The 15,009-nt window shown below is 47.5% G+C and overlaps 1 protein-coding gene across 1 annotated transcript; it reads left to right on the plus strand.

The window, feature by feature from the left end:
* The first annotated feature begins 6,622 nt into the window (after nt 1–6,622).
* On the plus strand, nt 6,623–8,248 carry LOC144145892 (uncharacterized). Its single transcript, XM_077677729.1, has one exon. It carries the CDS (start codon nt 6,776–6,778, stop codon nt 7,001–7,003), a length of 228 nt encoding a protein of 75 aa, XP_077533855.1. The 5' UTR covers nt 6,623–6,775; the 3' UTR covers nt 7,004–8,248.
* Nucleotides 8,249–15,009: the final 6,761 nt, after the last annotated feature.

Here is a 15,009-nt window from a genome sequence, read left to right on the forward strand (position 1 = left end):
CAGCTCGCGCGGCCGTTCTGGCCGTTCTCCGTGCTACGCGTCTCTGCCACGACCCGGCGGGAACGCGTTACTGAGCTCTGGAAATTGTAGCTAATACCGCAGTTCCTTAGACAAGGCAAGGCTTGTGTTGCGCTACCGCTAACATGGGGTTTGCGACACGGCTAAATACGTCGGAGTTTTAAGCTGCCAGAAAGCAAGCAGGCGTTTGAGAAATGCCCGCTGAGCGGGAGCTTATGTGGGGTACAGGGCTTTTTGCCGGGTCTATGTTAAATATTGTTTTTTTTTTCTTCGAGGCGAGTGCTATATTAATTGCTAGGATCACGCGGCATGTTTATTCTTGCCACTCGTATTTTTTTGTTGGCGGTGGGGGTGGGCGTAATAACGTTCGAAAGTAGGTAACTTCATTTACACCAGCCAAATCAACATGAAATTGTGGCATACGTTCTAATGCAACGTCTTGGAGTCATTTCATTCCCAATGTAGTTCGAAAACCAAACGAAAAGATGCAACATGTTCCTAGCCGAGCAAACTTTATTGCGTGGATTCTGCTGCTTCTTTCACGTTACGGCAAGCCTTTTTTTTTTTTTTTTGCCTTTGCTCTCGTTTGTTTTGTAATCAAAATGCAAATAAAAATGAACGATGTTTAGCACACAATAAGCGCTGCTGCTTCAGCTGCGGAGCATCATTGTTTGTAGTTGTACCACGTACTAGATTTAGTCGCAGTAAAATAGTACATTCAAAACTCGATCTAACGAACAAATTCTGATTAATGCTTTTACGAGCTCGAACTATAGTGAAATAGATTCCCCGCCACCTCCCGATTTAACGAAGAATTTCGAGCAACATGCATAGATCTAATAGTGAGAAATTTCGAATGTGTTCGGACAGAACACCACGAAGATGATTGCGCCACGTCAAAAAAAAAAAAAAAAGAGGCATTTGTTTTCACGGAACTTTATTACTCAACAATCCCGTGGTGCATGGCGTCCTGGCCAGCACGCTTCCCACAATCTTGAAGGGAAATGACGCCATCATCCATGTCAATTCTTCTGGAATTGCGTCGAAGAAAAATAACCTCAAGGACACATATTTTACACGAGAAACTGGAGGAAGCCCTGTTTACGTGGTTCAAGGATATGAGAGCCAAGAACGGTCCGCTCAGCGGGGAGGTGGTACAGCAGAAAGCGCTGTGTTTCGCGTGACTGCTGGGGTGCGACGACTTCAAGGCAAGCCCCAGCTGGCTCATTATTTTCACCGTGCACTTTTAGTGCATCGCTTAATTATCGTCATGCGTGCGCCGTAGCCGCCACAATTACAATCGCGCATGGTAGCTGCTGGGATGCGACTCCCTTTAGACACGGAATTTATGAAATCAACTGCTTGTGAAATGACAGTCCCGATTTTAAGAAGTTCCCGATTTAACGAAATACGCGGTTTTCGGTGGCTGCGTTAGATCGGGTTTTAAATGTATGACATGCTAGAACCATTCATGTCGCGTCAAAGCGCTCCGCGCAAACAGTTGTCCTGAAGCGTCTTGTCGGCCTTCGGAATAGCACGCGACCACTTCAAAATCAGGTCTTGACACGCGGGTCACGAAAGAGGGACACTTTTTCGGAACAAGGTTTGTATCCGAAATTGCACCCTAGCACGAAGCACCATCTCTGAGTTTTTTCTTTGAAGTAGAAGGCATATTCGCCACCGCACAGCAGAGCAGTCATACACGAAATATGCAATAATCTGCAGCAAAACACAGAGCGACTATTTCTACCCGCCGCGGTGGCTCAGTGGCTAAGGCGTTGCGCTACTGAGCGCAAGTTCGCAAGTTCGATTCCTGGCCGCCGTGGCCGCTTTTCTGGTGGAAGCGAAAAGCAAAAACGCCCGTGTGTACGAGATTTCAGCGCACGTTAAAGATCCCCAGGTGGTCAAAATTAATCCGGAGCCCTCCACTACGGCGCGTTAAACCCAACAATAAATCAGCGACTAGTCCGCACCCAGGCGCTGATACAGAGGCTGGCCGCTGGACTGGCTTTCCCCCGCGGAAACGCTGACGGCGCCCCTGAAAACAGCGCTCTGTTTTGCCCTAGCGGCAGGCACGCGCCGGGGGAACACCCGCTCTACGGGAAAGGCGCCGCGGTCATCACACCTTCCCATTCTAGCCACCCTACCAAGGGAGCTGGGCGAGAATCTTTTTTGTTTACAGGTTGGTTACGAATGCGAAAAAGATATATAAATACAATTTACTATTAAATCCCGTAGCTATAATTTAATAAAAACGTAGTCGGTGACGTTGTTTGAACAGTAATTATCAGTTCACTTTACGCTCCGCAGTTCCGTACTTCGCGCTTGCGCAGAACGAGCGTGCGCGAGCAAAAAGGCGCCAAAAGGGGTCTTGTCATCGGTTTTGCCGTTTTATGTCGTTAACAGAGGTGCGTGGATTTCATTTTGCTGGCTATGGAGCGCAGAAATCGTGCTGCCACGCTGAAGGCCCTGCTAAATCCGCAGCAGACAACCAAAATGCGCGCCGGTAGCGGGCCAGTAGCAAGCGGTGGAAGCGCAAAGGCTCACGAGTACATCGTCTGCTCCTGCCGGAGCGCTCCTGGCCTTCCGCTCACCAGCGGCTTTCACGAGCGTGTGTTCGCGTTGTTTGTCCCTTGCCACTGAAATAAAACGCTCAAACAACGCGCCTTCAACGATAACTACGATGGATGCTACCAGGGGCGTCTCTGAAAGGTAACAACTTTGTGACAAATACACAATACGCACACACGCGCGTGAAAGCCACCGGCGGACGGGATGCCAGCGCAGCTCTAGAACCGGAAGTCGCGGGAGCAGACGACGTGCCCCGTCAGCCTTTGCGCTTCTCTACCCCTTCCGGGCGACGCGATTTTTTGTTTTGTTTTTTCGTCAGGCCAAAACCGAGCGATACGCCAAAAGTTAGCGACAGACGATCGCTGCGACAGCCCGATCTTGCCGCTTGTCGCTGTCGCCGGTCGCATCGCTCGCAAAAAACGCTTCATGTGGTTATGCTGGCGACAAGCGATTTTTCTTTCACCATGTTAGATTAGCGACGGAGGGTCGCGGCGAAAACGAGATTTTGTCGCTTGTAGCTGTCGCTTGTCGCATCGCTAGCAAAAATCGCTCCATGTGGTTACGCCTTTACTGTGAACGAGAAGACAACAAACGTATCGGAGAGTTGTATAACCGAATTTTGGACGCGTACCAGTTGTTTCCGCTCCCGGCTGTGTATGTGCCGACAGTCCTGTGTGCTCGAAACTGCGCGCATGAGGGCACACACGCGCGCAGTTTTTGCTGAAGGCGTCGGTAACCTCGGAGAATTTATTACCGCACTTTCCGTGTCCCTCATTCTGCATGTTGATGATTACTCTGGGAAAACGGGGCCTACATGCGCTCATAATCGTTCAAGTCATCGTGACTCACTTGCGCCTTCTTCGTTGCTGGCGTTTTCCGCAAGGTAAACTTCTACGGGGTTCATTTTAACGCCTTCGTTGCGACATACGCACTTCTTAACCCGGCAGTGTAAACGAAACTGCCGTCAACGAGATGCTGGTAAGAGCGAAACAGACGTAATGACCTGTCTGGCGCGTCGTCTTACTGGCGATCGCTCCAGCGTCATTAACGAGCTAACAGCAGGAATAAGCTACTGCGCTCTCCGAAACAGTGTGCTCTCTTATCAGGTCTCAACAATCAGTTGACCGCCAAGCTCTAAGACTAAAGCTATCTACATGCCAATTCCGTATCGAGCTGCTTGTTGCGAATGTTCGAGCCGTCGTGAAAGCACCCCTGGGCCGCACGGCGGCTTCGAGAATAAGCTTTGTGGTTTCGCAAAACTGATGAAGCTTGGTGTGTGGTGCTTTATATTTGCAGGCATCAGTCCCGCCAGTGAACCGCTCAGCTGCTGGGACGACAGCCGTGCTGAAAAGGCCCACCTTCTACATTCTGACATGGCTGTGATCTTAAATTGATTATGCACGACCTTGCAGTCACATCGTCTCCTCCCCGTGGTCCCCTCTAGTCCTACCAACTGCCCGAGCTTTGCTTTACCATCTGCCAAGAAGGAACGTGCAAGCTGTTCAACCCAGAGAGAAGGCCGTGCTTGGAACTTTGTAGTTCGGTTAGGAGTGACTGTTCTAGCAGCATTTGGTTACCCCAATAAGGGCTGCATGTGCCAGTGCTGCTACATTCATCAGTGCTTGAGCTGGCCGGTCATTTGCTGCAAATTGCTCTGTTGTTTCCCGTTGTTGGCCATCCGTGTTCAGTGCCCTCCAGTTGTTTTTAAATGCTGCTGTGGTTATCATCTTACAGTTGTCTGACTTGCTCAGTTCTTAGCAAGTCCACATTTAAATGTACCACTTGGGTGGTGTGGGAACAATGTCAATGAACATTTTTTCTGTGATATAATTTATTGTCAAGAGTGACAGCAGTTTCATCTGCATGTGCCGTTGCATAGCTATATATAAGCCAGCTGCTGGTCTCTAATCTGTTATGGCCTCAGTGGTCACTTGTGTCTGTTGTAAACATTGTCTGTTCTAAATTTTTAAGCTAGGTTTTAAGCTTTTATGGGTGATTTACGTGCGTTTCTTGATGGGGAAAGTGCATTCTAACCCTTTGATGCCCAAAACTTTATTATTTTGCTTAAGCGTGTGAGAAGTTTTTTTTATGATCCAAAAGGACTTCCGACATCACAAATATGAAATCAGAAAAAAATTTGGTTCATTAGGATGAACACACTGGGCACTGGCTGCCCGTATATCACTTGAACAAGAGAGCCACCCTGATCACCATGATTTGTGGGTCAAGTGAAGACAACTACATAAAGTTTGTATTTCTATCATATGTACTAACAACGAAATTTCACGATTTCGGTTACCTGTCACTAGCCTGTTAAGCCACCCGGGCTCGATGCGAGTTGACGCGCTTAAACAAAAAATTTTTAGCCCACGGACGTATGTGCTGCCCTGTCTGCTTTAATCTTTGAAGGTCCGGGATCCTTTGTCTGTTGACAGGTGGTGTTAAATGCTGGAAAAATCGCAGAGTGCGAGAGAAAAAAAAAAATATTGTTTGATTTGTTGCTCCTGAGCAACACTGGGCATCTAGGGGCTAAAGTGCCTCTTTCCTCGTACCATCCTACCTGCCGAAATGCTGACGTTGTCCACCACGACTCTCTGGCAAGCCCTCAGAGTACTAGTGTGTTTGGCATGCAGTGCAAAAAATAAAGCTACAGGGACACCTAATGATGCAGTGAATGCGAACGCATTAATGTGCCATGGCCGAACATGTCCACTCCTGATCATTTCCCCCGTTGTCTTTCTCTTGTCCCATATATGCCCTGCTTGCCACAATCTGACGGGACAGTGCCGTATAAATGCAGGTTTCAGTAATTCCACATAGTAACTCTGTTTTCAAACACTGAAAAAGCAGGCATGTTGCATAAATATGTATTGTTAGTTCTGTAATTAGCATTCCTGAGCTGCAAGGGTAGGCCTTTGTACATGCGTGTAATGTGTGTTTCCAAGTCAAAAGCCACAACACATTCAGTGGGTACACCTGGAGCCATTCAGCCACTGCGGTGTTGAGGATGCCTACTTGTTCCATTTCAGAAGCTCCGGGGTGGAATATTTACTCAATTTTCTTTTCAACTGAATTGCATTACACTGTTTGCGGGAGCTTTGCTGAGAAATATGCCGTCAAGTTGAGCATTTGAACTGAATTACATTACTCTGCTTGTGGGAGCTTTGGCAAGAAATATGCCTTCAATGTGGGCGTTCGTTCAACTTTTGGTATTCTCTGAGATGCCAGACTTTCTTTTCTGTGTGTCTGAATCATCCGTCGGTCATGCTGTGTGCCATCTCTTCATCACGGCGACACCAGGTTTTAGACATACCGAAATGACTGGTGCTTTCGCATTAAACAGTCAATTCTAACAAACAAGAAAAACGCCAGTTTTGATACCTGACGCAGCACGAAAACAGACTGCAAAAAAGTGTGGTGCCATTTCGGTAGTTGATGGGGCTGCCATAGTTAATGTATGGGGTTTTCTGTTCTTCCGTCTGCTACAAAAAAGGCGAAACTCTAGTTTGCTGAATAATCAATAATTCACGTGGAGGGCACTCAGTAGTGCAGCCACAAATAGGACCTAGACTAATTTTCTTTTCTCCGCTGACTGGAGCCAACCTGTTGCCCTTGCGGCAGCCCTAGGAGAAGCGCACCCAGGTGCAGCTGGACTGCTTCTTCTGGTCTGCCGGAGGAACCGGCACCCAACCGGCTTGCGTGTCACTTCCGCTTCATGGCTGTGTGCACGATCCACCGGCAGGTGCAGCGTCGTTGGCGACTGGGCTAGTTTAAACGTTTCCAGTAATCACCAGCGCATTTCACGGAGCTACCATTCATGTGACAGTTGTTTCGGAGGTTTGTACAGTACGTTAAAAGTAAATTTGGCCTAGGCGAAGGAGTCCACTTGGCCTTTAAAGCCCCGCTGTTGGCGCACTGCCACTTGGTTTCCCAGTGCAAGGACTTGCAGTATTTCGCCTCCCTCCCTGATGCAGGCCCCTCCACTTCTCCCTCCTTGGGCCATGGCCACAGCCAGCAGCAGGTCCCTCCCCACGGTCGTCGGCTGCTGCGCTGCCAGCAGTGCAGCTACGTAACATCATACCAAGGCCAGCTGAACAGACACCAGCGCACACACACGGGTGAACGCCCCTACCAATGCAGCCACTGCAGAAAGGCGTTCTGGCAGAAAAGCAACCTGGACATCCACATGCGCATCCACACTGGCGAGAAGCCCTTCCACTGCCACCTGTGCCCCATGGATTTCACCCAGAAGACCAACCTGGCTAGACATCTGCGCAACCACACAGGCGAGAGGCCCTTCCGCTGCCGCTTCTGCCCCGAGGTCTTCCAATACCGCTACCAGCTGAAGATGCACGAGTGGAAGGCGCACAGGCACGGCAAGGAGGGGAGAAGGGGGACAGTGACCCCAAGCTAGTGTGGTTGTGGGTGGGTCTAAAGCAACTGCACTGGAGTGCCCATTTGAAGATACGCTGCCAATTTGGAGACTGACATAAGGAAAAGACACCCCCACCTTGCACTCTCATCTTGGAAAGTCACAATTACGATGTTTTGCCATTAGTACGTATTTAAAGCACGCTGTGTGTGTGTGTGTGTCTCGTGTGATTTCCTATTGTGGTAGTGCCTTCTGTCGGTAAACAACAGTTGATGTTTAGGGCTTGTCTTGTATGCTTCTTGCACAGACAATTATAAGGTTCAGCTATGAGCACTAACAGAGTGACGAAACATCAGAGGCGTAAACTGAAGGAACAAACGCAAACCGTAATGAAAAAAAAAGGAAGTATAAACATCGTGTATCTCTGAACTTCTGATACATATCGGGATAGACGTACGCCCCCAGAAAATAACTGTTGCAGCCAGCTCCCCCTACAAGTTTTTAAATCAAACTAATCGGTTATCTGGTGGGTTTTATAAAATCTTTATACCACGAAATAAAAAAAGACTATTTAGGGTGATAGACAAGGATTAATTAACAAACAAAACTACTAAAACCAACTGGCAAGCAGCAGCCACTAGGGCTGCTGCATACAACAGGAGTTCCTCAGCAGACATTTTCATCGCAAAAGGGACCCCCTTAATCAGCCCCAAACGGCAGACCTCTCTCTTCTACTACAGTGCACCTGTGCTGAACTAATTCTGACTCCTGGAGAAACTGCAGGCCGATCCGACAAGACCAAAAGTAAGAAAAAAAAATGTACTACATCAGAATGTGCAACTTTTTCACCACCATCACGCGAACTATCAAAACGAAATCATAAAATCCCTGAAATACAAGCCTCAAGATTCGTAAAACTCGCCAAACGTAAACGCCTTGCATTTGCACAAGAGGGCATATTTAGCAAAGTTAACACATCTGCGTATAATAGCATAGATGTGTTATTTGTAGAAGGAAAACTAACAATATGAATGAAGCTAGAAATGAACCACTGAAATAAAAAACAGCCTCATTCGCCTCATTCACTTCACGTCTTTGATACAAAAATAAAATCATCCAGAAAATGCAAACAGGAACCCCAAAAATATCATAAAAAAGCACCACTCTGGCTACAGATAAAAGCCTCAAAATGAACAGAAGCGGCGTACAATCTTTGCACAGTAGACAATTCTCCAAGTTCCTGGAATTGGGTCACATTTCATGTACATAAATAATCCTTTGTTTTGTCACGGACCGCCTCCATGACTGCCAATAACAACAGGTGAGCTGGTCTGCAGTAGCTGCTCGCTCTCTCGCTGCTGAAAATCACCCTCAACAAACCGTCATACAGACACCACCTCCCCCCCAAAACAGTGTCACCGCCGATACACTGCGCAAACTCCCCCTCCCCCCCCCCCCCCCCCCCCCGACAGTCAATGAACCGTCACCTGAGATACTTGCGTTGATTGCGCTAATTCAGAATCTTCAACAGCAGTTCGCCCAGCTGGTAGACTGCTTGGAGGCTCTTGAGGCTTCCTGTGCCGCCATACCATCCTCTGTGCGGGACCAGGTAAAGGCCACAGTGGAGGCTCAATTCATTGCCACAGTTATCCCCTACGTGGCGCAACAAGTCGAGCAATCTTCACTGCAAATGTCCAATTAGTTAATCACCGACATAGCAGAACAAATCGTCAAACTCCTTACCGAACGAATGCCGGCCTTAGAACAAGCAATCGTCCCCGACCTCCCGCAAGCCAAGATAATCCGAACGCCGCATGACCCATTACTGCCGCAACAATGGGTATCCGCCCTCGGTCATCTACCAATGGAATTGCCACTACTTCAAAGGAAAAAAGCAGCCATCAATCTCCTAACAACGACATCGCTCCCCAACATCGTTGCTTTACAAGGGACCCACACCCAAACACCCAAAGGGGCTATGACACGTTCATTAACCCCAACAACCGCACAGCAGTTCTAGTCAATCACAACCTTATTGCCCAAGCGATAATGTTGGACTCTCAACTGGACCGTGTCTTCCTAGACATACTCCCGAAACAAACCGACTGGCCCAGCCTTTTTGTCAGGAATGTCTACAGCCCACCGCCATGACCTTTAGGAGCCATAGAAAACCTACTCCAACAAGCAGTGAAGCGTGCAGGCAGCAACCCACTACTCCTGTTAGGAGACTTCAGTGCCCCGCACATAACATGGGGACCCTAGCACAAATTCTGATACAAATTCTAATACACGTATATGCTTATTGCCAATAATAGACCTATCAGTCTGTATTAGTCTATTAGGTTTATCAGTTCGTATTAGTCTATTAGTTCTTTCAGTCTGTATTAGTCTGGTAGGTCTATCAGATTGTATTAGTCTGGTAGATCTACCAGAGTGTACTAGTTGTATCAGAACCAGTGCAAGTTCGAACAAAGCAATGAAACATAGCAACACATTTTATTATCAGGGTACACAGGCAAATTCCTCTGGCTGACAGAAATCTGGCTGAATAATTTAATGATACCTAAGTTCGTAACCTGATTAAGAACGAACAAATAAATTGCAATGCGAATCCACAAAATAGCTGCAGCATGCAATCAGAAAAAGTTCGTCAAACCTGTACGGTCCAGCCACAGGTACATATCGAGCGCATTAATGACCGATTGAACACCATTCCCATTTCGATGCAACTTCAAAACGGCATTCACCCTTCCGCAACACGCGATTAGAATGGAGTCTCTTCTTCGCGCGGCATTCCCTTGAGAATGAACAAAGGAGTTTGAAGCGGCGAGGCGATGGGTCGGGCGGCGGCCCGAATCACATTTGTCAGTGTTAGGCGGGCGCTAGACACATCGCCAATACTTCTGGATGACGTGATGCATACGCTTTCTTCGATGTCAGGCGTTCGTTACACAGCATAGCAGACAGAGCAAAGATGTCCGGAGCCGCGAGGTGACGGGTCCATGATGGATCGCGCTGCGGCCTGGTTCATACTTGCCAAAGTTATCCGGGCGTTAGACACATCTCCAACCCTTCTCGATGACGCGATGCACACGCGTGACGCGTCTGATGTGAAATAACGCTAGAAGCCGCTTCCTTCTAGCCGCCTTCTTCACGCAAGAGAGGCCCAAGCGCCTCTCCCTATCTTTAACTCTGTTTTGTACATTAATAAAGTTTTTCCTCCTCCTCCTCCCGAACGTACACATACGCCAGCCGCACTTTGATGTCGCCACACTCTATGGTCGCCACTACCCAACGAAGACTATTGGCATGGCTTGAGTTCGTTGCAGTTTTTTCGGCTTAGTTAGATTTTAATACTGGCCTTCATGTCTGCTCTTGAGGCCTGTAAATTGGAAGCAATCTAATGACTGCTCTACATCGGTTACTACAAAGGGCTAGTGTCATAGCAATCAAGCATCTTGCAATAACACAAATTTGTTTAGACTGGGAACCACTAAATAAGCTACGCTACCATCTATCGCCCATAAATGTGCATTTTGGAATGACCAGATCTGGAAACTGACTTGAAGAGGCAATATCTCATCCTACGGGTTTTTTTTTTTAGTTTAAAAGTGTCACACTGCACACCCCCACCGGTGCACGCGCGTGCTTCTAGGAAATCTCACAGCTTTGCACGGAATTTTTTTTTTTTTTCTCATCGTTCTTGAAAGAAGCAAGAAACTTAAACGCAGAGATAATTCAGTGACAGAGAAATAATGAAGGAGATGTCCTCCATGTCGGGTGATTGGTCGGTGCGGCAGCAGTAATATTAGGGCCACACAGAGGAGAAAGAAATGTTGAAGTTTTTAAAACCAGCGCAGGACAAACTCGGTGCGATACCATGGACACGGTCAGGCAGGCACGCTCCGCATTCATAAAAAAACATATCGTCAAGCAAGACACCCGTCAAAACTGAAAGGAAGCGTCAGTTCCAGCCATTTCTTGCGTCGTCTGTGTCTATACGCCAGCACCATGGAGGAACTTTTTTCTCCATGGCCAGCACTCAGCCTCTTACAGGGAATAGACCCTATGCAAAATGCGCCCCGCCATCTCACGTCGACTCCGGTAACTAGGTCCGCCATTTTGGTACGGTCGTTTGAAACCGAAACCAATTAGCAAAACATTAAAGGCGGGCATTGACCGCTCTTGGTGATGGACTACAATGCCGGAGCATTGCTTCGTGCCGCAGTGTACGCAATGCGGAAATACCGGCCCAAATGGAGAAAAGGTACGTGAAGTTCCACGCTTTTGAACGAACTTTCTGACGCGAACTATGCCGGCGTGAGCAACCTTTGTGACACGCTGGGCGCGGTGCGCTAGGAGCGAATATTTGTCGTTGGTTCCCTAAGCGCGGGATTCCGTAGTCGCTGTCCGGATGAAAAATACAGCTGCGTTGGAGTTCTGTGGTCCAGCTTTTTTATTCTAAATGAAGCCTAAGTGTGCGCCACCTATTCATGCGACTGACAGCGGCGCTCGACCGGGAAAACAGTACCACACGTTGACAAAATTCCACACGTTGACAAAATTAGGCTGTTCCTTTGCTCGTCCCTGTGGCTCTGCGCCCGCTTCATTTCATTGTTAAAGGGTACCGTTTAGCCCCTACACGAGCCTTTATCTTACCTAGGGCTGTAAACAAACTTTTTTTGCCGCACTACGCCGTCATGGCGCGGTTGAAAATTTCCTCTGTGGTGGGGACGCACGGTATGGGAGTGTGTTGTTGGTTGCTTTTACGTTGCATTTAGCCGAGTCTCGTTGCAGAAGTGGCGTACACTGTTTTATGATGATCTAACGACGGAACATTTGAGCTTTTGCACTTGGTTCTCCATTTGCCGGGCTTTAAGGTTTGTTGTTACGTCAAGTTAACTTGGTGCCCATTCTCATTTCAGCCACTACTGTAGAATATTTTGCGACTAAAATGCACACTCACTCCTCTAGTTTGTTAGATGCTGCATGCATGCCTCCGACGTAATGATAGTGGCCATTGATGTATGTAGCTGAGATAATTTTCAAGTTTTATTAAAAAAAAAAAGAAAATGGCCAGAGTTGCATCACGCCGCCGCGCATCAGCTTGAGTGCTTTTGCTTTTTTTGTATCCACAGTGAAAATCCTAGTAAATTAAACTACTTCGCTGATTTATAGCGTGTGCAGTATAGCAACCTGTGGATATAAATGGAACAAAAGGAGCATTCGCGCACCCCTGCATGCCGCGGTCTAGTAAACATGACGTTGCCCAGCCCCTGCGTGCTCGCGAGATGATCACGGTGTAATGTGGCTTGAATGCTTGCTGGTAGCTCATAGGTGACCCTTCAGGTGCCATGGCAGTCCTTGTTTCTGCCACTGTGGGGGGTGAGGCCAGCAAAACGGAGGCAAAAAACCCGTTCCCAAGGCCCTTCAAGTGTTCTCCCAAGCGCCTCCACGGCACTTTGTTGCTGCTCGCATTGCTCCTGCGCTCGACGTGCGTCGAACAGACGCATTGGCAAGGGAAGGGAGGGGCCATTTCCTCGCGGGCTTCTCCAGTAAATGTCTTGGACACTCGCTGACTTGATGCCCTGCTGTCTCGGACGTCCCCACTGTTGTGGCAGCTCAGTGCACGCAAGCTCCGGTGGCGCCTCTTTAAAACCTTCGGCTTGCAAGAGGACGAGTAGGTGCACAGCCGCCAAGATGTGACTACATGCTTCACTGCAACCCACCGGGAAATCACACGCTGCCTTACAATTGCCCCACTGTCTGTCTCAAAGGTGAGGCACACAACATAGGGCCGGCCACTTTTCTTCTGGGAGCGAAAGCAGCTGCTCAGCACATGGATTAGGCCCACCCTGCAAGAACAGAGAGAGTAACAGTAAATAGCACTCAGGGAAGAACAGGACTAGTCCGCAACAGTTTATGGTAAAGGGACAGAGCAGAAAGAAGTGGTCGCAAGGAACAGACTCAAAATGACCAGATTTTGTGTTTTGCTTAACACTGTTGCAAGGGCAATGATGTCAAAATTGTTTGTAAAGTTCGAGCGTGCAAGTATCTCTGAATGCTTTGTTAATGCATTTTCAAGAGAAGGAAGTTTAACATTTAAAAACCTCACCGTGGGTAATGATAAGCGTGTTCGTCATAACTTAAAGGGAAGGTGAAGCGGTTTTAGAATTAAAAGAAAAGTTGACTAGCCGCAAGTACACATTGAATAGTTCATGTGTACGAAATATTTTCGCAATACATGCAATAGAAGCTGCGCAATGAGCAAACAAAAGTGGCCCGATGCCCCGCCCCCATCTCGCCGCGCGATGCCGGAAGACCGCAGAGCGCGGGCGAAAACCGGCTGAAAAACGTCATACCTGGACTTCCGGCCGGATCGGCCGCCTCAGCCATGCTCTTTTCGCCGTGTTTGCTTGTGAATGATACTTGTTGTTGTTGTGGTTGATAGCACTCATTTGGACAATTTTCGTGTTCAAAAAGTATGCACGAACGCCAAACAAGGCATACGTTATCATGCCGTATTCCTAAGCAGAATAATGCCACGCCGGGATGCTTGATAACATACGGAAGCGACAGCCGAGGTGGCTGTGCTTGATGACAGAGAATATACTATACTACGTTAAATACTTTGTAAACCGCTCCAATGCGGGTTTTTTTTTTTATGCGACGGACGTGAATGTTCACATTAGATTCTAGATTTAAGAAGGATGGGGAATACTGCTGAACTTTGGCCGGGGATGTTTCGTTCCATTCCAGAAACCAAGTCACATTTGTTCAGGAAATACTTGTTTCGTTAAACGCGTCGGTTTTCTTTCCCTATGGGCTCAGGACAGTGTTAAAAAAAACAATTTTTTGGCGAAACTAAAACAAGGGGCCAATCCTTATAGAAGTTCTCTCCCGGCTAAGAGGTAATTAAACAGTATTCTTACACAGTAAAAGAACCAAAACAACCAGGTTACTTATTTTGCAAGTATGCATGTCACGATAAGGTGATGTTTGTCTGGAATTTAAAAAAAAACACCACTCCGAACCACCACCGTGCCATAATTTGTGTTGACTGCGGGGGCCTAATTTTTCGTCCAAGATTCCGTGTGGCTGCATATTATAACCTGGCAAGCACTTGTTGTCACTGAACCTCAAGTGTGCTCCAGTGATAGTCGGTGATATATATAATGATGATACTAAAAAAATTTGGAGCGAAGAGTAAATATACGGCCTCTGTCCGACTAGCGCGGTAAATGCTTAAATCTAGTAATGCTGAAACAGGCCAACGATTCATTATCACAAACGTTTAGTGATTGTTACCTAAAGTAACGTAACTACAACGTAACTGCCTTGTCCGACTGGTCTGTTAATTATAACGAGGTGGCCGTAATATTGTAGCAGAATGCGCAACGCACAAGCGAAAATCAAGCCCTACTACAGCCAGTAATGCTGAGCAGGCACTAGTATGCTGCAGTGTTTTCAGAATAAATGCATGTGAAGCAGTAAGACGCCACTCATCGAAGTGCAGCTAGCAATCGCGGAGGCGCCGTAGCACCGCTGCCGAAATGGCGCGCGCGTGTGGGTCTGTGTACGGGGATGAGTATGGTGGGCGACAACGAACAAAGGAAATGCGGAAGCAGAGTCTGCTTGTTGGTTTATGCGTGTACCGGCAAGATGTGTCTCGCATATACGTTTACAGCGCATGAACGCTATTTTTTCGCGCAGTGCACGTACACGTGCAGTGCACGTGCTTTTCGCTGGTACATTGTTTAGAAAACGCCCATTAATCTTCGGCATAAATGGTTTTGTGTATAATAAGAAACAGTTAAGGCAGTACCTAATATTAACATAAGGTATAAAATCCCCCTATGCTGGTTACCTAATTCAAAAATATTTTGATGGAACCCACTAGTCGACGTCACAGTCACTTCTTTGGGGTTGTCTGTCGTGTAAAGCAAATTTAAGCTCCGAGATAATTGAACCAACAGCACGGGAAAATATAAAACAAACTTCCAGTCATGTGCGAAAATTAAACTGCAAGCTAAATTGCCGCAAAGGCA

Source organism: Haemaphysalis longicornis, unplaced genomic scaffold (genome assembly GCF_048455015.1).
Source record: "Haemaphysalis longicornis isolate Haplotype H1 unplaced genomic scaffold, Haemaphysalis longicornis Haplotype H1 scaffold_7, whole genome shotgun sequence".
Lineage (NCBI taxonomy): Eukaryota > Metazoa > Arthropoda > Arachnida > Ixodida > Ixodidae > Haemaphysalis > Haemaphysalis longicornis.